This window comes from Cynocephalus volans, chromosome 12, assembly GCF_027409185.1.
Source record: "Cynocephalus volans isolate mCynVol1 chromosome 12, mCynVol1.pri, whole genome shotgun sequence".
Taxonomy (NCBI): Eukaryota; Metazoa; Chordata; class Mammalia; order Dermoptera; family Cynocephalidae; genus Cynocephalus; species Cynocephalus volans.
The window spans coordinates 9806976-9830731 of NC_084471.1; the positions used below are offsets into that span (position 1 = coordinate 9806976).

General features: G+C 38.1%; 1 protein-coding gene across 3 annotated transcripts in view; it reads left to right on the forward strand.

The window, feature by feature from the left end:
• The first annotated feature begins 3975 nt into the window (after window positions 1-3975).
• The window catches only part of SLC25A17 (solute carrier family 25 member 17), a 141812-nt gene continuing 122031 nt past the window's right edge, over window positions 3976-23756 (forward strand). For all 3 annotated transcript variants that reach the window (XM_063075741.1, XM_063075742.1, XM_063075739.1), the window contains exon 1: window positions 3976-4110. In XM_063075741.1, coding sequence (XP_062931811.1) covers window positions 4057-4110 — 54 coding nt within the window. In that variant the 5' untranslated portion in view covers window positions 3976-4056. The remainder of the gene's footprint in view (window positions 4111-23756) is intronic.

Sequence of the window (23756 nt, forward strand, 5' to 3'; positions counted from 1 at the left end):
GCATTTAATTCTTATTTTAAATAAGAATAAGCATAGGCATTGTACCTAAAATTGCTAGGTTTCTACCTGTCTTTAAAGTGCTAGTGCTTGAAAGCAATTCAAGGGATGAGACCCTTTCTCTACTTTGCTTATTTGAAGAATCAGTTGTAGGAGCAGTGAAATAAATTCCATGGAGTATATTTCTGAAATAGCACATTTCTGAAGTCATAAGTTTATTCAGGTTCTAACCCTTTGTTGTACACAAGCAGACAGAAATATATCTATTACATAAATGAGAAAAAGCTGTATGCTATTGGGGCATGCTTCTAAAATCCTTTAAAAACACTCACCATATAAACATGCACTTGAGATTGCCACTGTTTTTTGTTAATGTGTGTTCTCCTTTCTCAAAATTTCCAAAGTGTGCTGTGCTTGACTCAAGAAGAACAGTTTCTTCTGGATTTCTTATTTGATTTACTTAACTATACATTACCTACCTATATTCTAACATTTGCAAATATTACCATAAATCGGTGAAAGTAAAATTACTCTTATGAAAATGTGTCCTGTGCTTTTAAAGTTCTACAAATACAAAATACATTCTTCATTTTCATAGAAACTCAATCACTTCTAAAACAGAAATGTTCTTTTCTTATGCTAATAATGTTATAAGAAGGAAAATATTTTTTTCCTCAAAAATATATAGTTATTGGATATTTCTAGCTACTTTAAAAATAAGATATGGTTTCAAACTGGATATCAATCCTTCCCCCATTCGCCCTTTCAGATGTGCTCTATTTCTTTTATGTCTTTAGTGCTCATCTTAAGTTATTTATTAGGCATAGTAGGCTACAGATTATTAAGTGCTGTTAACAAGGACCTCTAAAACTACATTAACCTAAGTAAAACAGGGGTTTTACCTTTCTTTGATGGAGCTGTCCAGAGGTTAGCATTTCTGCCATACTCAGAAGGTAGCTTTCATTTCCGGGTCCAAAGGTGCTTGCTCTGGTGCTCATCTTCCAATCAGAGGCAATAAGGAAGGATGTCAGGGAAACTTGCTGAGATACTAAGGCTAGCATGTGGAATTAACATTTTATTCTGATTTTATCCCATTGGTCACTTTTTTTGTGTGTTGAGGCTGTGTTTAGCTGCAAGCACAGATGGAAAATATATATTCCATAGCTGGCAGTAATGTGCCTAATAAGAATTACAGAAGAAACAGAAAAAGCTTGGGGGGACAACCAGCAGTTTTCCACACTGGTAAATATTGGCTTAGTGGGATAAAGGAGAAACAATTTTCATTTTAGAGATTTGCTGTTATCTAAAATTAATGCAACTGAGTAGCACATATGTGTATATCAGGTAAGTAGTACTTAATTCTGTGCTAGGCACTGTTGTAAGTGACAGTGATGGTAAATGATTCTTGCAGAAGTGTTACTTTAAGAAATTGAAAACAACTAAAACGTACATTTGAATGGGATTGGTTAAGGAATATCACACATCATTGCCTGTGCCGATGTGTACATTCAGTTGGGATTCTCCTAATAGGGACGTAGCATAATCAAAGTGCTTAGTTCACTCATGACAGGCTCAAAATAAGGATGGGGAAAAACTAAAAAAATTATGGTACAGTATTTCTAAAAAGTTAAAATATGTGCCAATATTTACAACAAATGTAGTGTACTTAATAGAGATCACACAGTTTGGGGAGGAAAATACTCCAAAGTAAATAGGCAATAATTAACAATAGCTATTGAGCTTTAAAAAGCAAATTTAACGTGAGTGTGGCCTGAAAAGTTGGCAAAAGTTTAAAATTCCAGCAATTATTCAGTGAGACCTTTTATATAGTGCTGGTGGAAGCTTAAATTTAGGATTTTGTTTAAAGTTTACCATTAAACTATTAAAAATTTGACATTCCATGAAATCCTAATTTTAAAGTTATGGTTAAGTATTAGGCAGAGCCAGAGAAGGAAGAAGGTAAATAGGATTAATATAAATGTGCATGTAGTTCACTCACCCAGATGACTAGGATATTTTCTGGTTGCAGTGTAAGTAACCTGATGATAGGCCAGTGTGGAAGCAACATACATGAAACGGTATTACCTAGGTCTCTCGAACTCTGTACTGATGGCATGGGTGTATACAGAATGGTCCCCAAATTTTTATATAGTGTCAAGGAATTTAATGCATATATAGTTCAGAGAACCCTCTTTAAGAAAAAGAATAATTATATATGAGTACTAAATTAGACATAAAAGTGAATATTTGGGATCAGAAGGGAAGTAGAAAATTACAATTTTAAAAGTCAGAAATAAGCTTCAGAGATCATTCCATTTAATAACTGATGTAGCTATGTAATTTCTATATTTTTCATTGCACTGGGTCAAATTTTTAGTGTTTTCAGTAGAATAGGAAGATAATTCAATCTTTAAATAGTTGAACAAAATGCTTTTGGGGGGGCAGCTGCCTGGTACAGGGATCAAACCCTGGACCTTGGTGTTACCAGCATCACGCTCTAACCTACTGAGCTAACTGGCCAGCCCCAAAATGCTTTTTGATGGCTGAGTTGCCAAAAAAAAATATATAAGGTGTGTTTGTAATTCTTGATGCTGCACAATCTGGTACATTCTTCACAAAGAGCTTCCAATTTGATTAGGAATCAACAAGTGAGTTCTTTACTTAAATTTTACAACCAACCAGTTTCTGTCTACATCCCAGCACCAGAATTGTGACTTTATTTGAATTTTGGTCTTGTACCTTCGTGTCATGAACACATGGAATGATGGAAGTATTTCTGGAAGCCATTTCCGCAACAGGACATCTAGCAGTAATCATATAAAAACATATCACTAAAGCCAACTTCTTTGTTCCCAGCTCAACTTTTACTTTAGCTTGTAGTTAGCCGAGGCATTACCACCCTAAATGAAGGGGAGTTTAAGTGAGAAGAGTTATTAACTAAGGGTGGTTAAATATGCAAATTTTGTGAAAGCATGACTAGGTTAAACGTTGTGAGGGCGTCTACTGGGGATTAAATAAGGTTATGGGCATAAAGTCCTGAGCCAGGCATGTCGTAAGCACTCACGAATTATCACCGAGGTTATTAAAACAGTAAATATGCTGGTACTGGGCTTTTGGTGTAGAGGTGGGTGACAGTGCTGTCCCAGTGAAGAAGTGGAGTCCTGGAGGAACATCCTGAAACAGCATGTCTTGAAATATGACTCACATTAAAGGTTGACTGTGGTTTCTTTCGTTCTATGTAGTCTGGTAAATTCATTTTGCAATGTGGAAAAATTTTTCCTCAGCATCTTACAAAGTGTGTGAATTAGCCTTTGTAGTCCTCACAGCAAGTGAGGTGGTCGGTATTAGCAATGTGATTTCACAAAGGAAGAAACCGAATAGGTTAAACGACCACAGTTGCCAATATGAGGCTCCCCCTTGCACCAGATCCTTTTGGTCTGACGCTCAAGTTCTCTTCCCACCGCATCCCAGGGTTTTCCAGAATGGAAAACCTAGCCCAGCCAACATTTGTTGCCTCTTGGCTAAAGTGTCACTTTCGAAATAGAAAAGATGACTTTAGGTCCCAGAGAAACACGAGATTGGAGACCCATTGAGTCACTCATCTTAACTCTCCCCAGCATGTCTTTTGGAGGGAAGTGGGGAAGGGAAGCCATTAGGATTTCTGAGGTCTCCAGCGTTATGGGAGCAGGCTGGAAACGTGACTGGCCAGGTCCCGGGGCTGCGAGAGAACTCCCCTCTGCCTGACAGCCGGGGCACCCACGTTAGCTGTGCGACCGCTCGGCACCCTGGGGCCAGGCTCCCTCGAGCCCCGCGCCGCGCTTCCCCGCCCCATGCACGCCCGGGGCCAATCAGTGCTCAAGGGTGTTCCCGGGCTCCCTCCCCGCCTCGGCGGCGGCTCTCACGGGCGACAGAGGGCGCCCTGCGACCCGGAAGTGGTTGTTCCAGAGGAGGTGGGCGGGCTTGAGGGGGTGGGGCTTGGGCTCCGGCGCTCCTTTCCTAGGTCCGCGGTCCGAGGCATCTCTGGCGAAAGTGCGGCGGTGTCTGCGGGGAGCTGCAGCAATGGCCTCTGTGTTGTCCTACGAAAGTCTGGTCCACGCCGTGGCTGGAGCTGTGGTGAGGGGGGTCTTCGCGCCCGGGCCACAGCGGGGTGTGGGGCTTCTCGGGCCAGTCCCTCGATGTGGCTGGGGGATGGGCATGAGAAGGAGATCGTGTGGGTTGGGGGTCTCCTGTCATTACTGTGGGCCTTAGGCGAAAAGTTACTGTAAGAACTTGGGGTGAGGGCCCACGCTGAGCCCCGCCCCTGGCCACCGGTCTGGTCTTCTGGAGACTATGGGCTATAGACAGCGATGGTCACGCATGCCCGCAGGGAGTCGGGAAGGTGATGGCTGTTTGCTTTGCCTGCTGAAGTTTAAGGTCGGTTATACCCCTACCCCGCCCCCACAGCACACACAAATTGGAACGGAGGTGTGCAGCTTCTTTCCCTAGATCATATGCTTAATTACAGCTTATCTTTGCACACTTGCCACAGGCAAGTGGCAGTACCTAGTAGGATATCTTTGGCCAGCAATGGAAGGAGAAAATATGTCTTTTTTTTTTTTTTAAATCAACATCAGAGTTGCTGTCTACCGCACGTGTGGTTTACTATGAGGTATGCTCCTGATTCTTGGGCTTCTGGATGTCTGGGTTCCATTTAACACCCCTCCCTTTTCTTGAAACCTTCCACTCTTGGCTTTGATAACTTTCCTCTTCTGGTTCTTTTATCTCTCTGACTGCCCTTTCTCATATCCTTCACTACCTGTCAACACGCACCTTTAGCTGTTAAGATCACTGTGACTTAAGAGGAACATCACTGAATTCTCTCCTTTTGCCCCCCCCCGCCAAAAAAAAAAACCTTCACGGAGCGCTCATGTTCTGTGTAGACTAATCTGGGTTGAATCCCAACTCCATCATTTATTAGCTAGGCGGCCTGTAAACCTCACTTTCTTAATCTGTGAAGTGGAGGAAATGATCCCTGCTTCACAGAGTTGTTTTGAGAATAGGTGACACAGTATTTCATAAAAGTGCCTGATTCAGGAGGCCTAGGTTCATTCAGTTCAACCGGAAGAACCTTTCAGCCAGTATAAAGGCACTGAGATGGAAGCTTGCTTGAAGTGCTTAAGGATGGGCATGGAGGTCTGTGTGTCTACAGTGGAGGCAAGTAGTTTTCAGAGTACCAAACTGTGTGAGACTTTTAATTCTGAGTGGGAAAGAGAGCTAGCTGTTGAACCTGCTGATTTTTTTTTTTTTTTTTCTTTTTGGCAGCCAGCCAGTACAGAGATCCAAACCTTGATCTTGATGTTATAACACCATGCTCTAGCCACCTGAGCTAACTGGCCATCCCCTGTTAGGTTTTAAACATGATCATCCTTGCTGCTCTGTTGAGAGTAGAGTGTAAAGGAGCAAGGGACAATTGTAGGGCAAGAAACGGTGGTGGCTTGGACCAAGGTAGTAGCAGTGGAGGTGGTGAGAAATGATCATTAACCTGGAATATATTTATAAGATAGAACCACCAGGTTTTGATGGTGGGTTGGATGTGAGGTGTAACAGAGTGAGGGTTGGTTGACTCCAGGAGTTTTTGGCTTGAGCAATTGGAGGGAAGGTGTTTCTGTTTACTAAGATGGCAAAGGCTGTGAAGGAGCAGGTTTGAGGGAAAACATGAATTTGGTTTTGGTTTTGGACTAGTTAAGTGTGAAATGCCTGAGAGTAGTCATGAAACTAGATGAGCTCACTAAGGAAGTGAGTTTGGACTGACAGAAAAATCTCAGTGACTGACCCTTGGAACAGGCCAACATTAAGAGGGTAAGAGGTTGAAGAAATAAGATCACACCAGCAAAGGAGACGAAGGAAGGACAAGTACCAGAAAACTAAGAGTGTCGTGTTCTGAAAGGCACATGAAGTGTTTCAGGGAGAAAGGTATAGAGCAACTGGGTCAGATGCTATTGATGGTTAAAGGTGAGTACTGAGAATTAATCATTGGCTTATCAACATGATAAATCCATTGGTTAATTGAAAAGACCAATTTTGGTGGAGTAGTAGGGTGAATAGTTAGAGCGCATCTAAGAGAGAATGGGAAGATGGAAAATGTTTGTTTTCTTTTTCTTCTCTCAATAAATGCCATTCATTCAACACTTTTATTGAGTGCATTCCATGTGCCATGCACCGTTCTAGGTGCTAGGAATATAGTCGAGAACAGTGTCATTTTCTTCATGAAGTATGCATTCCAGTGGGGGAGTCAGACAATAAATGTCAGTAAACAAAAAATAAATAAGTTTAGATAGTGTTAAGTGCTGTAAAAGAAATAAAATAGGGGTTCACAAACTTTTTTTGTAAGGGGGCAGTTGGAAAATATTTTAGATGTTGTGTATGGTCTTTGTCACAGCTACTCAACACTATCATGGTGGAATGAAATCAGCCAGAGCCATGTTCCAATAAAATGCTGTTTACAAAAATAGGCAGTGAATTGGATTTGTCCCATGGGCCATAGTTTTCTGAACCTTTCTATAGAGAATGACTGGAAATAGAGGTAATATATCTCTCTTTAATCTACAAAGATACTTCTTTTTCTCTCCTTGTTGCCTATTTTTCTCTAGTTAAAGTTCCACTTGAAATTATGTACTCTGAATTTGCTGGGGTTTTCTACTCCCATAAGCTGTATTAGGTTATCTAATATGTATGCTTTTGTACAAATAATTTTTTTCTCTTGCTCTCATGGCAGTACTGTTCCTAACACATATCTGAGTGGGAAGTTGCTGTGTGTTTTGTTATTCTTTAAAACTATTACACTGAAGAGGAGCGTGCTAGTTCAGCTCTTTTTACAAACCTTTGTATTAAGGTTAAACCATACAACATGGGCTCTATACCAAAGGAAAAAATTTACCACAAAAATGTAACTACAGTTGATGAGAAAAATAGCATTGCTTTTAATGGTAATGTCGTGATGGCTAATGTTAAATTAAATCTCCTAAGTGTACTGTTCAGGCAAAGCTTAGAGATGATCGTGGAGAGTCACGTTAGCATACTGGTTAAGAGCACTTGACTGCCTGTGTGAGTCAAGCAGTCTGTCTTAGAATCCTGGCTGCGCTTCTCACTAGCTATGTGACTTTGGTATAAACTCCAAGGCTGCCCGAAATAGTTGCTTCTCCCCAAATGGTTGTTGGATCGTTGTTTAAGATGCTGATTTACAGCCTTTTTGAATTGATATTTCATGCTTGCTTATTCACTTTGAAGTTCTACAGTCTCTCACATCAAGTATAATGTTATGCACATATACACATATGGTGTGTATGCATAACATACACACATTCTATTTTTTATTGAAACATAATTGATTATACATATCTGTGGGGTACAGCACTGAATATCCATACTTGTGTGCAATATGTAAATATCAGAATAATTACTATATTCATCATTACACATTGTAATTGTTTTTTGTGGCCCTTTACCAGTTTCTCACTAACCCCCCTGCCCCCTTTCCCACCTCTGGTGGTCTCAGTTCTGTTCTATTGAAAGTTCAGTGAATTATTGTGATTGTTGTATCCTTCTGTCTTACTTTATTTATGTTTATTTATTTTTAGCTCCCATTTATGAGTGAGAACATGTGTTTTTTCTCTCTCTGCGCCTGGCTTATTTCACTTAACAATTTTTTCTTTTTTCTTTTTTTTTTTTTTTTCTTTTTTCGTTTGGTTGTTTGTTTGTTTTTGTGACCGGTAAGGGGATTGTAACCCTTGGCGTGGTGTCGCCCGCACCGCGCTCAGCCAGTGAGCGCACCGGCCATCCTAGCGCCGCACTCTCCCGAGTGAGCCATGGGGCCGGCCCTAACAGTTTTTTCTAAGTTCATCCATGTTGCTGTGAATGGCAGACTTTCATTATTTTTTATGGCCAAGTAGTATTCCATTGTGTACATAAACCACAGTTTCTTTATCTAGTCTTCCGTTGTTGCACATTTAGGTGAGTTCCAACTCTTGGCTACTATAAATAGAGCTGCGATAAACATGGGAGTGCATCTCCCTTTGACATGATGATTTTCATTCCTTTGGATATATAGCCAGAAGTGGGGGATTGCTGGATTGTATGGCAGTTCTGTCTGTAGTTGTTTGAGGGACCTCCACACTGTTTTCCATAATGTTTGCACTAATTTACAGTCCCACCAGCAGTGGGGGGGGGGGCTCCCCTTTCTCCACACCCTCACCAGTGTTTCTTCTTCTCTGTCTTTTCGATAATGGCCAGTATTACTGGGGTGAGATGGTATCTCAGTGTGGTTTTGATTTGTATTTCCTGATGCTTAGTGATATTGAGCATTTTTTCATGTGTCTATTGGCCATTTTTATATCTTCCTTCCTTTGAGAAATACCTGTTTATCTCCTTTGCCCATTTTTAAGTCAGGTTACTTGTTTTTTTACTAAGTTGTTTGAGTTCCTTGTATATTCTGTGTATTAATCCCTTGTTGGATGAATAGTTTACAAATATTTCCTCCCTTTCTGTAGGTTGTCTTTTTGCTCTGTAATTAACAGAGGCTTTTTGCTCTGTAATTAGCAATAAGTTTCTTTTGCTGGGCAGAGGCTTTTTTGTTTAACATATATATATCCAGGACTATAAATAAATAGTTTATTTTTTTCTTTTGTTGCCTGTGTTTTTGGAGTCTTATTCATAAGGTCTTTTCCCAGTCCTCCTTACTGAAGTGTTTCCCATATGTTTTCTTTTAGGAGTTTTATAGTTTCATGTCTTATATGTAAGTCTTTAATCCATTTTGAGTTGATTTTGGTATATGGCAAGAGGTACAGGTCTAGTTTCATTCTTCTACATATGGATGTCCAGTTTTCCCAGCATCATTTATTGAAGACAATCTTTTCCTCAACATATGTTCTTGCTGCCTTTGTCAAAGATCATTTGGCTGTAAGAATGTGGGTTGACTTCTGGTTTCTCTGTGCTGTTCCATTAGTTGTGTCCAGTACCATGATGTTTTTATGCTAGTACCATGATGTTTTGGTTACTGTAGCTTTGTAGTATAATTTGAAATGAGGTAGTGTTATGCATCTGGCTTTGTTTGTTTTTTGCTCAGGATTGCTTTGGCTATTCGTGGTCTTTTGTTGTTCCATATGAATGTTAGGGTTGTTTTTTATATTTCTGTGAAGAATGTCATTGGTTATTTCATTGGGAATTGCATTGAATCTGTAAATTATTTTGGGTAGTATGGACATTTTCACAATGTTAATTCTTCCAATCCAAGAACATGGAGTGTCTTTCCATCCTTTTGTGTCCTCTTTAATTTCTTTCAGCAGTGATTTGTAGTTCTCATTGTAGAAATCTTTCACCTTCTTGGTTAAATTTATTTCCTAGGTAGGTATTTTATTTTTTTGGCAACTATTGAAAATGGCCTTGCTTTCTTGTTTTCTTTTTCTGCTAGTATGTTACTGGAGTATACAAACGATACTGATTTTTACCTGTTGATTTTGTATCCTGCAACTTTACTGAAATTGCTTATCAGCTCTAATAAGACTATTTTGGTAGATTCTTTAGGCTTTTATATATATAAGATCATGTCATCTTTAAACAGGGACAGTTTGACTTCATCTTTTCCAATCTGCATGCCCTGTATTTCTTTCTCTTGCCTGATTGCTCTGGCTAGTACTTCCAATACTGTGTTAAATAGGAGTGGTGAAAGTGGTCATTCTTGTCTTGTTCATATTCTTATATCAGGATGATATTGGTGGTGAGTTTGTCATATATGGCTTTTATTGTTTTGAGATACTTTCCTTCAGTACCTAATTTTCCAAGAGTCTTTATCATGAAGGAATGTTGAATTTTGTCAAATGCTTTTTCTGTGTCTATTAAAATAATAATATGGTTTTTGTCCTTGATTTTGTTGATGTGGTGTATCACATTTATTGACTTGCATGTGTTGAGCCATCCTTGCATCCCTGGGATGAATCCCACTGATCATGGTGTATAATTTTTTTTGATGTGTTATTATATTCTGATTACCAATATTTTGTTGAGGATTTTTGAATCTGTGTTCATCAGAGATATTGGTCTTTACTTTTCTTTTGTGTTGTATCTGTGTCTGGTTTTGGTATCAGGGTGATGCTGGCCTCACAGAATGAATTTGGGAGAGTGGCCTGTTTCATTTTTTTGGACTAGTTTATAGAGAGTTGGTATTTGTTCCTCTTTAAAGATTTGATAGAATTCAGAAGTAAAGCCATCCAGTCCTGCGCTTTTCTTTGCTGGGAAACTGATGATTACTGTTTCAGTCTCATTTTTTGTTGGGGGTCTGTTCAGGATTTCTGTTTCTTCTTGGTTAAGTCTTGGTAGTTTTTATGTGTCTAGAAATTTATCAATTTCCTCCAGGTTTTCATATTTGTTGACATATAGTTGTTTATAGTAGTCTCTAATGATTCTTTGTATTTCTGAGGTAACGGTTGTAATGCCTTTTTTTTTGTTTCTGATTTTTGTTATTTGGGTCTTCTCTCTCTCTCTCTCTCTCTCTCTCGTTAACCTAGTTAATGGTTTGCTTGTCTATTTTATTTATCTTCTCAAAAAATCAACCTTTTGTTTCACTCATCTTTTGTATCATTTTGGGGGTCTCTATTTCATTTAGTTCTGCTCTGATCTTAATTATTTTTTTCCATCTACTGATTTTGGGATTGGATTGTTCTTGTTTTTCTAGTTCTTTGAGGTATAGTGTTAGTTTATTTATTTGAAATCTTTTTATTCTTTTAATGTACATGCTTATTGCAATAAACTTCCCCTTAGTACTGCAGGTTTTGGTATGATGTGTCTTTACTTTGATTAGTTTCAAGAAATTTTTTGATTTCCTACTTAATTTCTTCTTGGACCCATAAGTCATTCAGAAGTATGTTCTTTAATTTCCATGTATTTGTACAGTTTCCACAGTTTCACTTGTTATTCATTTCTAATTTTAATCTGTTGTAGTCTGAAAAGATACTTGAAATGATTTCAGTTTTAAGAATTTATTGAGACTTGATTTGTGACCTAAAATGTGCTCTATCCTGGAGAATGTTTCATGTGCTAATGAGAAGAATGTATATTCGGTAATGGTTAGATGAAATGTTCTGCGGATATCTTCTAGGTCTAGTTGGTCTAAAGTGTGGTTTAAATCCTGTGTTTCTCTGTTGATTTGTTGCCTAGATGATCTGTCCAATACTGGCAGTGGGGTGTTCAGGTCCCCAGCTATTATCTTTTTGGATCTATCTCTTTGTTTGTGTTTCATAGTGTTTGTTTTATATATTTGGGTGCTCCAGTGTGGGTGCATATATATCTATGATTATTATGTCTTCTTGCTGGATAGATCCCTTTATCATTACATAATGTCCTTCTTTGTCTCTTTTTATGGTTTTTTGGTTTAAATCTATTTTATCCAGTATAAGAATAGCTACTCTTGCTCATATTTGGTTTCCATTTGCATGGTATATCAATTTCCATACCTTCACTATTAGTTTCCTTGTGTCTTTACAGGTGAGGTGAGTCTCTTAAGGAAAGCATATAGTGGGATCTAGCTTTTTAACCCAGTCAGTCAGTCAGTGTTTTTGAGTGAGGAATTTAATCCATTTACATTTAGGGTTGTTGTTGAAAGGTCTTGTCTTACTCCTGGCATCTTATCGATTTTTGTTTATATGTTTTAAATATCTTTTGTTCCTTTGTTCCCCTTTTATTGTTTGTCTTCGGTTTTTGTTGGTTTTTGAGGTGGTAGATAGAGTGTCTTTCTCTCTTGCATTTTTGCTTTACCAGTAGGTTTTATTCTTTTTTGTGTATTCATTGTTGTGGTTATATTTTCAGATTCCAGATGCAGGATTCCCTTGAGGATTTCCTGCAGGGCTGGTCATGTGATGAACCCCTGCAGTTTTTGTTTGTCTGAGAAATACACTATTTTTCCTTCATTTCTGAAGGATATCCATGCTGGGTATCGTATTCTTGGCTGGCAGATTTTTTCCTTTAGTATTTTGAATATAACATCCCATTCTCTTCTGGCCTCTAGAGTTTCAGTTGAGAAGTCTGCTGTTAGTCTGATGGGGACTCCCTTATAGGTGACTTGACACTTTTGCTGTTTTTAAGATTCTCTCTTTGTCTTTGAGCTTTTCCAGTTTGACTATAATGTGTCTTAGAGAAGACCTTTTTGGACTGAATCTATTTGTGGATCTTTAAGCCTCCTAGATCTGAAGGTCTGTGTCTCTCTCTGTACCTGGGAAGTTTTCTGTTGAATAGGTTTTCAATGCCTTTTCCTTTCTCCTCCCTTTCTGGAACCCCCATGATTCTTATGTTTGTGCGTAAGGTTGTCTGCTTGCTCTCTTAGATTTTCTTCATTTTTTTAAAATTCTTTTTTTGTTTGTTTGTTTTTTGTCTGCCTTGGCTGTTTTGAAAGACCATCTTCAACCTCAGAAATTCTTTCTTCTCCTTGGTCTAATGTGCTGCTTAAGTTCTCAGTTTTTTTCTTTTCTTTTTTTTTTTTTTAATATTTCACTGAATGAATTCTTCAGTTCCAGGAGTTCTGCTACATTCTTTTTTAAGGTACTAATCTCTTTGTAAATTTCCTCCTTCATATCCTGGATATTTTTTCTCATTTCATTGTGTTGTCTAACTGAGTTCTCATATCTCATTGAGTTCTCTTAAGATTGTTGCTCAGAATAGCTTTTCAGCCATTTCAAGGGTTTCCTGGTCTATGGAGTCTTGTATTTGAGAATTACTGTATTCTTTTGGTGGTGTCATATTTTCTCATTTTTTTAATATTTCTAGTATCTCTACATTGACATCTGGTCATCAGGTAGAGCAGTTGCTTCTTCTGTTACTCTAGAGTGTACTTTAAGGAGAGAGACTTCTTCCTGTAGATGTGTTTTATATTGACCAAGTAGGGTGTTTTAGTATTGGTTCTGGGTAGATGCAGTAGTGTAGTCTCTGTGAGAGTACTTTGGCCATATTCAGTGTTGGAGTTGCATGTGATGCCTCCATGGCCTAGGCACTGGGTCACTTAGTGATTCCTTGCTGAGGTTAGTGACTCTGAGTTGGTTCATCAAGGACGTGGGTGAGCTCTCAAGTTCTTGGGAGAAGTGCCTGGGTGCCCTATTGCTCTTTGGCTGTGGTGGGTGTCCCTGGCTGTGGTGGGTGTCCCTGGGCAGGCTTGTTGGCACCCTGGCTAGCATCCTGTGACCCTGATGGATGTACTGGAGTGGAGCTCCTCACTTTGAATGTTGACCCTGGGAAGGGTTTCTCTTTCCTCTTTCCTAGAGGTAGAGACCCCTCCTGGGTCCTTGATTCCTCCAGTTGGGGGATGGGTTGGTGGTGATTGGGAGCTTTCTTTCTCACTCTTTTTGGGTATCTTGGGTTTCTGCACTCTTTGTGGGTTCCAAATGTGTCTCTCCCCAGATCAAGGCAGTTGCATGGGCTGCACACATACCTCCCATCCCCTCATATGCTACAGTGTATGGTGGCATAATTCCCCCTGTGGGTTGGGTAATTGGGTTGTGGGTCTGTGCTTGCTCACCTCTTTCCCCAGGCTCCACTGGTGACTCTTCTCATGTCAGTGCAGCTGAATGGTTGTCAGGCAGCCTTCATGGTGGCTGTGGATGCTGCTGTGGCAGCAAGTCAATCTTGCAGTGGCAGTGCTGTGGCAGACCACCCATGCAGAAGCAGTGTCTGAGGCAGTGGCAGTGGCTGCCTGTGGCCCTAATGTGTGAATCAGCATTCAGGGAACTTCAAGTAGTTCAATATAGTTGGTGTAAACAGTGGGAGATAAGTAAAGGATATGATATGCAAAGAAGTTTGGGTTAAAACTTCTAAGATACAGTGTCAAAATGTGGTTGTATCTTTTATTCTCTGTTTTTTGTGTTTATATGCAAATAAACATTTACAAATAGATTTTTTATGTAACTGATATCATAGAGTTTCATATCCTGGAGTTTTTTAGGTTATTTTGGTGTATTTGTTTCAGAATATAAAGCATTTTCCTATGTGTATCAGCTAGTGACCAGTCCATCCAAGGGGAGAATCCCAAAGGAATATGCTATAAAGGTGAATGGGAAATAATTTTGCTCCTCCCTCAAGAAAATTCATTTTCTCCAGTCTTGACTCAGTGAGTGGGGGAAATCACCACGGAGGTTTTGAAACCACAAGCCTTCCCTTAGATTGCAGCCCATATTCTCATCACATGCATCATTTGAAACCTAAAGGTAATATAATTTAACTTAGAGTGGTTCTAGGCTGGTGGAGCTCCAAAGTGCCTAGCAGAAAGCAACACGATTCTTTGCAGAAGCACTCATCTTCATGAGGGCTAATAGGATTCCACAAGTAAAATTCTAAGGGAAATGAGCAGCTCATTGCAAAGTAACTAAACTCACAGAGAAGCAAGGTATTGTGAACAAGAACAGTAGTCAGCAGCAGCAGTCCTGGATGGAATCAGAAAATGGAAATTTCGGTCAAAATCGTAAAAAGTTATTTTATATATATAAGAAAGGCTAGCAAATATTTGCAAGAAACTAAGATTGGGCAAGCAGATTTGAAAATTAATCAAATAGAATATGTAGAAATGAAAAATAAAATAACTGAAATTTAAAAATTAATGCATGGTAATCATGGGAACACTGAATATTGACTTAAGCAAAAATCACAGGTGTTAGAAAGATGAGCAGAGGAAACAGAGGGAATGTGGTATAGGACAGCTAAATTCTCATTCCCTGTAATAGAATATAAATAATATCTAAAATTGATGAATCAAAACATATTAGTATATTTAATTATATGGAGAGGTGTAAATTCCAAAGTAAACAACTAAAAGAACTTAAAATAATTACCTCCATGGAGGAAGATTGGGTAAAACACAGAGGGTTGGGTCAAGAATTACTAAATTTTTTCATTTATACTATCCAACTTTTTTAACTGTGCATAATTTGCTTTGATCAAATAAAAATTTAAAACTAAAATATTTAATGCATAGCTGTGAATTTGATAATTGTTGAATCTGAGTGATAAGTTCACATTCAAACACACATTTAGCAACATTAGAAACAGCTGAAGATAGTGATGGACTCACAGTCAACACAGATTTATCAACATATTAGAAACAGCTGAAGATAGAATTAATGAACTAAAAGAAACTGGCATCTAATTCTCAAATGCAGTGATTGTGGTCAGACCACCGTGGAATGTTGTTTTCATTTTGCTGAGAGAAAATAACTTTCTATCTGGAATGCTACATCCAGTGATAATCTTTAAAACATAAGTGAAATAGAGGCATTATCAGACCATCAAAAACTGTTTTCCGCTAGCAAGATCCTCACTAGAAGAAATTCTAAAGATAGTTCTTCATGCAGAAGTAGAGTAATCCTAGCTGGAAGGTATGACATGGTAGAAGAAATGAAGAGTAGAGATAGTGGTAGATACCGTATATGGCTAAATCTAGATTAAACATTAACTATAAAATAATACTGTCTTGTGAACGTTAAAAAGAAATAAAGGAAGTTAGAATTGAAATATATGACAACAGTAGCACAAAGTTGGGCAGGAGTGAATGGAATTAAATTGTATTGTTTGGGATGAAGGCAAACATATTGAATATATTTTAGAATTGGTAAGTTAGGAATGTATGTTGTAATCACTATATAACCTGTAAAAGAATAGATACTGTGTATATATCAAAGGTAAAAAAAACTAATTAGTAAAAAGAATATAAGCTATATATATATATGTATATATGCACACCAGAGGTAAAATATTAATTAGAAAAAAACTGTAGTCAAATAAGAAAGAATGAGAGAGCAGAAAAGGAAACACAGACTGTGTATGACAAATAGCACAAAATAAAATGACAGCTGTAAATCCAAATAAATGTTAATGAACCAAGTGCTTCAGTTAAAAGAGACTGCATTAGGACTGGCCCATGGCTCACTCAGGAGAGTGTGGTGCTGAGAACACCAAGCCAAGGGTTAAGATCCCCTCCCCTCACCGGTCATCTCAAAAAAAAAAAAAAAAAAAAAAACTGCATTAGACTTGTTTTTTAAAGGGGGTTGTTGTTTATAAAAGACATATCTAAAAGATAAGGATACAGAAAGTTTGAAGGTAAAAATGTGAGAAAAGATATACTAGCCAAATACTAACCAAAAGAATACTGATAAAACTAAGATTTTAATATTAATGTCATTATTGCAGAAAAAGGAAGATGACATCATACAGAAAAAAGGCTCAGTACATTAGGGAAATGAAGCAGTTTAAAAAGTGTGTTCATCTAATAACATAGTCTCAAAATGTTTAAAGCAAAAAGTAACAAAACTTTAAGGAGAAATATACCAACCTGTCATCAAAGTGAAAGATTTTAATGTATCTCTTTCAGTAATTGATAGAACAATGTGGGGGGTGGGGCACCACAAAAATACAGGGGATTGAATAATGCATTTAACAAACTTGACCTAAAGGACATAAGCAGAACACTGTATCCAACTACTGAAGGATACAGGTTCTTTTGAAGCCAAACATGGAGCAGCTCTAAAAACTGACCATTTGTGGGCTGTACAGCAAATCTTAAACTTGAAAAAGTTTTGAAGTAGTACAGAATGAATTCTTGGACCACAGTGCAGTCAAGCTAGCGATTAGTAACAAAAAAATATCTTCAACAAAGAACAAACTTATATGTATGGAAACTAAGAAATACATTTCTGAATTATTTCCCATTTTGTACTAATAACCATTTATTCTGTGGGTTAGATAAGAAATCATAATAGAAATAAGAAAATTTAGAACTGAGCGAGAGCATAGATAGTACATATTAAAACTTGTTGGTCTGCAGGAGCATGGTGTGGGCTGCAGGTGCCTGTCTTGGTGCTGGTGTAGGGGATGGGAATCCCAGAAGGGATGGAAGAGCAGGAAGTGAACTGGGACCTGTTAGCATGGAAGGTAATCCTGTGGCCAGGAAACCCACTTCAGAGTGCAAGGACCTCGCTCCAGCTGGTGTTTGCTAAGGTTCCATTCTGATTGTTCTGTGCCCCGGAAAAGTAGCAATAGCAGCTCCATGTACCCCTGAGAGCCCTACAGCTAGAGAAGCCACCAGTCCATCCTCTGGTGTTAATGCCTTAATGTCCATGTCTTTTACTATGAGTTACCTCAGATCTTTATTGGAAGTAGGTGTGGTATTGACCTCAGTAAATGAACACTTGGGGAAGAAGAGTGGACCAGTTGGATACACCTAGGAGAACCTGCTGTCCTTGTTAGCACTTGGGCCTTTTCCAGCATCCAGAGGTGAAGCCAAGCTGCTCTTACCTCCTCCCTGCTCCCTTCTCCTCCCTCCTGCCCCCTGCACAGGCACCCAGACTTGGAAAGCCCCATTTACTGTTAGGGATTCCATTCTCTTCTCTCCAAAGATCCAGCCCTCAAGGTGTTTCGTCCTTGGTCTATCTTGCTTTAGACTGCCCCTGCTTGCACTTTGAGCTTCCCCTGGCTGTCAACAGCCCAGTATCCAGGCTTTTGTCCATACATTCCAATCCCTCCTTTACTCCTTCCAATGCTCAATACGTCTTGGAAAGGACTGCTCCTATAATGATGGAAGGACAACTAAAGGGAAAGTATTGGGTGAGTTTCCTTTTCAATATTTCTGCCATATGGATGCCAGTTTCTGCTTGAGCACTTAGGTTCCCAACATCCTGAGGCCCTGGTTCTATTGTAGAATGCTTCTGATTGTTAGAAATTCTTCCTTACAATGAATGAATTCTGCTTTCCTATAATTTCTACCTATTGAGCCTTCTCTAGAACTAAATAGAACTACCATTTACCCTCCTTTTCAAACTAGAGAATAAAGGTTTGGTTTTAGAAAAAACAAAACAAAAACTTGTGGGTACACTGAAAACTATAAATTATCACTGAAAGAAATTAAAGAAGATCTGAATAAATGGAAAGACATCCCATGTTCATGGATTGGAAGACAATATTGTTAAGATGGCAGTAGTCCTCCAATGGATCTATAGATTCAGTGTAATCCCCATCAAAATTCCAGCTTGCTTTTTTTTTAGAAATTTACAAACTGATACTGAAATTCATATGCCAATGCCAAAACAACCTTGAAAGAGAAGAACAAAGTTGGAGGACTCATACTTTCCAGTTTCAAAACTTACTACAAGACTACAGTAATCAAGAGAGACTGGTACTGGCCTAAGGGTAGATAAGATAGATAGATCAGTGGAATAAAACTGAGAGTCCAAAAAATAAACCCTCAAATTTGTGTTCACTTGGTTTTTGGCAAGAATGCCAAGACATATCAATGGGGAAAGAATAGTCTTTTCAGTAAAGGGTACAAGGACAATGGGATATCCATATGCAAAAGAAGTAAGTTGACATTTGCACCTACCTCACACCATATATAAAAATTAACTCAAAGTGATCCACACCTAAATTTAAGAGCTAAAACTACAGAACTCTTAGGTGAAACACAGGCATAAATCTTCATAGCAGTGGTTTCTTAGGTATAACACCAAAAGCACAAGCAATAAAAGAAAAATGTATATAAATTGGATTTCATTCAAATTTAAGACTTTTGTGCTTCAAAGATACTATCAAAAAAGTGATAACAGAATAGAAAATATTTCCAAATCACATGTCTGATAATGATCTAGTATCCGGAATATATAAAGAATGCTTTCAACTCAAGAATAGAAAGGCAAATAGCCCAATTAAAAAATGTGCAAAGATTCAGATAGACATTGCTGCAATGAAGATATATAAGAGTATTTCAGAAAGTTCATGGAAAAATTTGCATTATTTTTCGATTCTGTTTTTCCACAAACTTTTCAAAGTACCTTCGTACAAGTGGCCAATTAATACATGAAAAGATGCTCAGCAGCACTGGTCATCAGGGAAATACAAATCCAAACCACTGTAAGGTACCACATCACACCCACTAGGATGGCTGTAATCAAAAAGATAGAGGTTGGCCGGTTAGCTCAGTTGGTTAGAGCGCATTGTTGTAACACCAGACTCAAGGGCTCGGATCCTCATACTGGCCAGCTGCCAAAAAAAGATGGAAAAATAATAACAAGTGTTGTGAGGCTGTGGAGAAATTAGAACTCTCATATTTTGCTGATGGGAATATAAAATGGTGTAGCTGCTGCAGAAAACAGCTTGGTGGTTCCTCAAAATATTAAACATAGAGTTACCATATGACCCAGCATTTCTACTCCTAAGTATATACATACGTAAGAGAATTGAAAATGTATATTCATACAAAAACTTGTACATGAATGTTCGTAGCAGCTTTAGTCAAAATTGCCAAAAAGTGGAAACAACCCAAATGTTCATCATCTTATAAATGGATAAACAAAATATGGTATATACATTCAATAGAATATTTTTCAAGCTTAAAATGAAATAAAGTCCTGATATGTTCTACAATGTGGATGAACTTTGAAAGAACCTATGATAGTGGTTGCCAGGGTGTGGGGGAGGAGAAAATGGAGAGTGACTGCTAATGGGCATGGATTTCCTTTTGGGGTGATAAAAATGTTCTGGAATTAGATACTGGTCATAGCTGTACAACTTTGTGAATATACTAAAAACCACTGAATTGAAAAGAAAAACTTGAGGAATACAGCCTAAATATCTAGAGGGGAATGAATAGCCTTTAAGTCAACTTTGGAAAAGAAGAAAGGCTTAAAATAAGTAAGCTAAACATCTATCTCAAGTAGTTAGATAGGAGCATCAAAATAAATCCAAAGAATGGAAATGGAAAGCAATAAAGGGAAGAGAAGAAATTAATGAAATAGAAAATATAAACTCAAAATATACTGGTATGTAGTATGTTTTCAGTAACTAGTTTTTTTTTTTTTTTTAAGATGACTGATAAGGGGATCTTAACCCTTAACTTGGTGTTGTCAGCACCACGCTCCCCCGAGTGAGGCACGGGCCGGCCCTCTCAGTAACTGTTGAATGAGTAAAAATTTGATTATGAAAAAAAAAATCACATACTGTTAAAATAATGATTCCACACCTATCAAATAAACAAAAATATATTGAGTCATGATAAAATGTTGTCTTAAAGGTGAGTAAATATGCCATATTCCAGTGATTTCCAGATATTCATTTCTATCCCAGAATCTCCAAAACTCCAGACTGGTGTCTGGACACATGCTGGACCTCTTCAAGTGTAGAAGTCTTTGAGGCACTTAAAATTCAGCTACTTCAAAGCCAGATTCAATATCTCTTGCTTCAGATTTGCTCCCCCTCCACTGTTAATGACATCTCAGTTAATGACAGTACTATCACCCTGGTTCGTTAGTCAGAAACTTGGGAGTCACCCTTGAAGTTTCTCTTCCTCTCCCAATATCTGTCCAATTGATCACCAAAATGGCCCTTAATATAGCTAGCAAAAAAAGCTTTTGACTTCACCCTTCCTTACCCCTAGAGCCTTTCATTTTGCTCTCTGTACTCTAGCCATACTAGCCTTTGAATTTCCAGAACGTTCAGCTCACTTCTAGTCTTGGACTTGCTTTGCCTTTCAGCATTTTATAAATAAATGTTCTTTAAGAGCTACCTAGATTCCCTGTACTGCTGTAATTGTTCGAGTCAATTCTGACACTATCTACCCAAAGTTAACTTCAGATCTCACAAGTTAAGGGCTTCGTCTCACAAGACTGCTCCCACTTTAGGTACCAATTGCAAGTTTTGGGCCTCCCATACTTCTGCCCAACCAGCTATAAATCGGGAATTCCCACAACCGCCTCCTTGTGTTTGATAATTTGCTAGAATGACTTAGGGACCACAGGAAAGTACTTTATTTACATTTACTGGTTTATTATAAAGGATACAAATAGACAGCCAGATAAAGAGGCACATAGGGCACGATCTAGAAGGTCATGAGTGCACATGGATGTGTTTATCAATCCAAAGTTCTCCAAACACTTTTGTTTAGGGTTTTTGTGGAGGCTTCATTATGTAGAAGCAATTGATTGATTGATCAACTCAATTTTCAGCCCCTCTTCCCTCCTGGAGGTTGGGGAATGGGGCTGAAAGTTCCAACCCTCTAATCATGCCTTGATCTTTTTGGTGACCAGCCCCCATCCTGAAGCTACCCAGGGGCCACCTATCAATCTTATTAGTATACAAAAAGACACTCATCACTCTGGAGATTTCGAGGGTTTTAGATGCTCTTGTGTCAGGAACCAGGGACTAAGAACTAGTATTATAACAAAAGATGGTCCTATAACCGTATCACTCAGGAAATTACAAGGGTTTTATAAGGAGCTGTGTGCTAGGAACATGGGATGAAGATCAAATATATACTTTTTATATCATGGTATCACACCCTGTCATAAACAAAACAAAACAAAACAAAACAAAAATCAAAAATCTCTAATAAATGATTGTCTCTAAGGTATAAATTACAGGCTATGTTTATTCTGACTAGAGGTATTTTCCTAATGAATTTTCCTGGAGAGGACAGTGACCAGCCCAGAGGGAGTAGGATATTGTCAATTGCTGTTTTATGTCACCCCAGTATGTTAAGATCAGCTGAAAGGAGTATTAGAAGTGATGGCTAGGGCCGGCCCGTGGCTCACTCGGGAGAGTGCGGTGCTGATAACACCAAGGCCCCGGGTTCGGATCCCATATACGGATGGCCGGTTCGCTCATTGGCTGAGCGTGGTGCTGACACCAAGTCAAGGGTTAAGATCCCCTTACCGGTCATCTTTTAAAAAAAAAAAAAAAAAAAAAAAAAAAAAAAGAAGTGATGGCTAAATAATAATAAAGTTCGTTAATTGGTTTTCTATATTTAATGATATCTTTTCAAACTATTTGGTCATAGGACTCCTTTACATTCTTAAAAATTATCACAGACCCCCAAAGAGGTTTTGCTTATGTGGTTATAATTATGAGTATTTATTGCAGTAGAAATTAAAACAGAGAAGTCATTGAGACATTTATTAATTCATTAAAAATATTAAACCCATTACATGTTAACATAACATATTTTTTAAAACTGTATTTTCCAAAAAACAGTGAGGAAGAGTGTCATTGTTTTATATTTCTGCAAACCTGTAATGTTTGGCTTATGAGAAGGTAGCTGGATCCTTTCATCTGCTTCTGCATTGAGTCTGTTGCAGTATCACACGTTCATATAGCCTCTGGGAAATTTCACTACACATTGTGAGAGAATGAGAGTGGAAAAGGTGAATAGTGTCTTGTTATTTCATAATAATTCTTATGAAAATAGTTTTGCTCCTGCAGACCCCCGGAAAGGGTTTGGGGACTTTCAGGGATCTCTAGACTATGCTTTGAGAATTGCTAGGCAGCATTATTCTCTTGTGTTCTGTTGTCTTTTAAAAAATACTTGCCCTTTTCCCCCACTTCAAAACTAAAACTAACACGTGCTTATTAAAAAATTATATAGAGATGCATAACATGAGACTGAAGCCACTTCTATTTCCCTCCCTCTCTCCCATCTAATCACTATTGATACGGTGTGTATTTGTGTGTGTATTTATCGTGTACACTTTTTTGGGGGAGGAGGGTGGCTAGCTGTTATGGGCATCCAAACCCATGACCTCAGTGTTATCAGCACCGTGTTCTAACTTTATTGAGTTCACTTTTATAAGTAGAAGAGTCAAGTTAAAAGCCATGTGTGTCTTGGCTGAGGAAAGGTTGAGAACTAAGGTAGAACAAAGAACAGTAGGACTGGGAGTCAGATCTTGCTTGTACCCTCTGCCACTCTGGCTTTGGGCAGATCTCTCAAGTGCACTGCCCCCCATATCCTCATTTCTCAGATGAAGGGGCTGCACTGCTCCCAGTGCTAGGGCAGTGTAGGCATTAGCTTGTTTTCCCAACACTTTCTGGTTAAATGCCATAGAGGTGGTAGAATGTAACTAAAAATGCTTTTGGTGATATAAAAAGAAGGATGTTTCTCTGGAAATAGATTCTTTTAAATTGTACTTGTTGTCAGCAATAGAACTCCCACTGAGATGGTTAGAATTCTGTGGGACTCAAAATAATGGATTTATTTTATGCCTCTCTGGCACAACAGTATTGTACATTGTAGTTATCGATATTTTGTTCTTTCTAATTTTATATAAATGAACAGACAGTCCTCAGAAAACATGGAGTATTCATGTTAAGAGGAATTTAATTCAAATTCTGAAAAAGCATGTGCTTATACAGCTTGGCCTAAGACTCACGTATATAATAAATATTTGTGTCAGATTACAGCTGCTTATAAAAACATTCATCTTTATGTTTGCTTGACTAGGTAACAAATATAGCAAGTCCCTGATGTACAGAATAGCTATGTTCCAGATTTACCTTTAGCATTTGGAATACATTTTCTTGTAGGTTTTAAGTTTATTTGTAGGGGCATAAATTCATGAACAAGTTCAGGGCTTTTTCTATGCCAGCCTGTATGCTGTTTTTTTATGCTAATCCATGAAAAAAGTATTTGACACATAAAGTAGGTTCTATATTAGTACTTTTTTTTTTTTTAACTAGTTTTTACTTTTAAAAGTAATTTTTTTTTTTTTTGAAGTTTTAATTTGAATAGTGGTTTTAATTTCAAGAGCATGAACTCTGGAGCCAGGCTGCATCTATGTTCAAATACTGATTCTGCCAATTACAAACTGTATAATGTTGGAAAAATTGCTGAACCTCTTGGTTTCTGCTTCCTCATCTGTAAAATGGAGAGAATAATAGTACCTACTTTATCTGGTTGTTGTGAGAATTAAAAATTTTTTAATGGAGATGTGATTTGC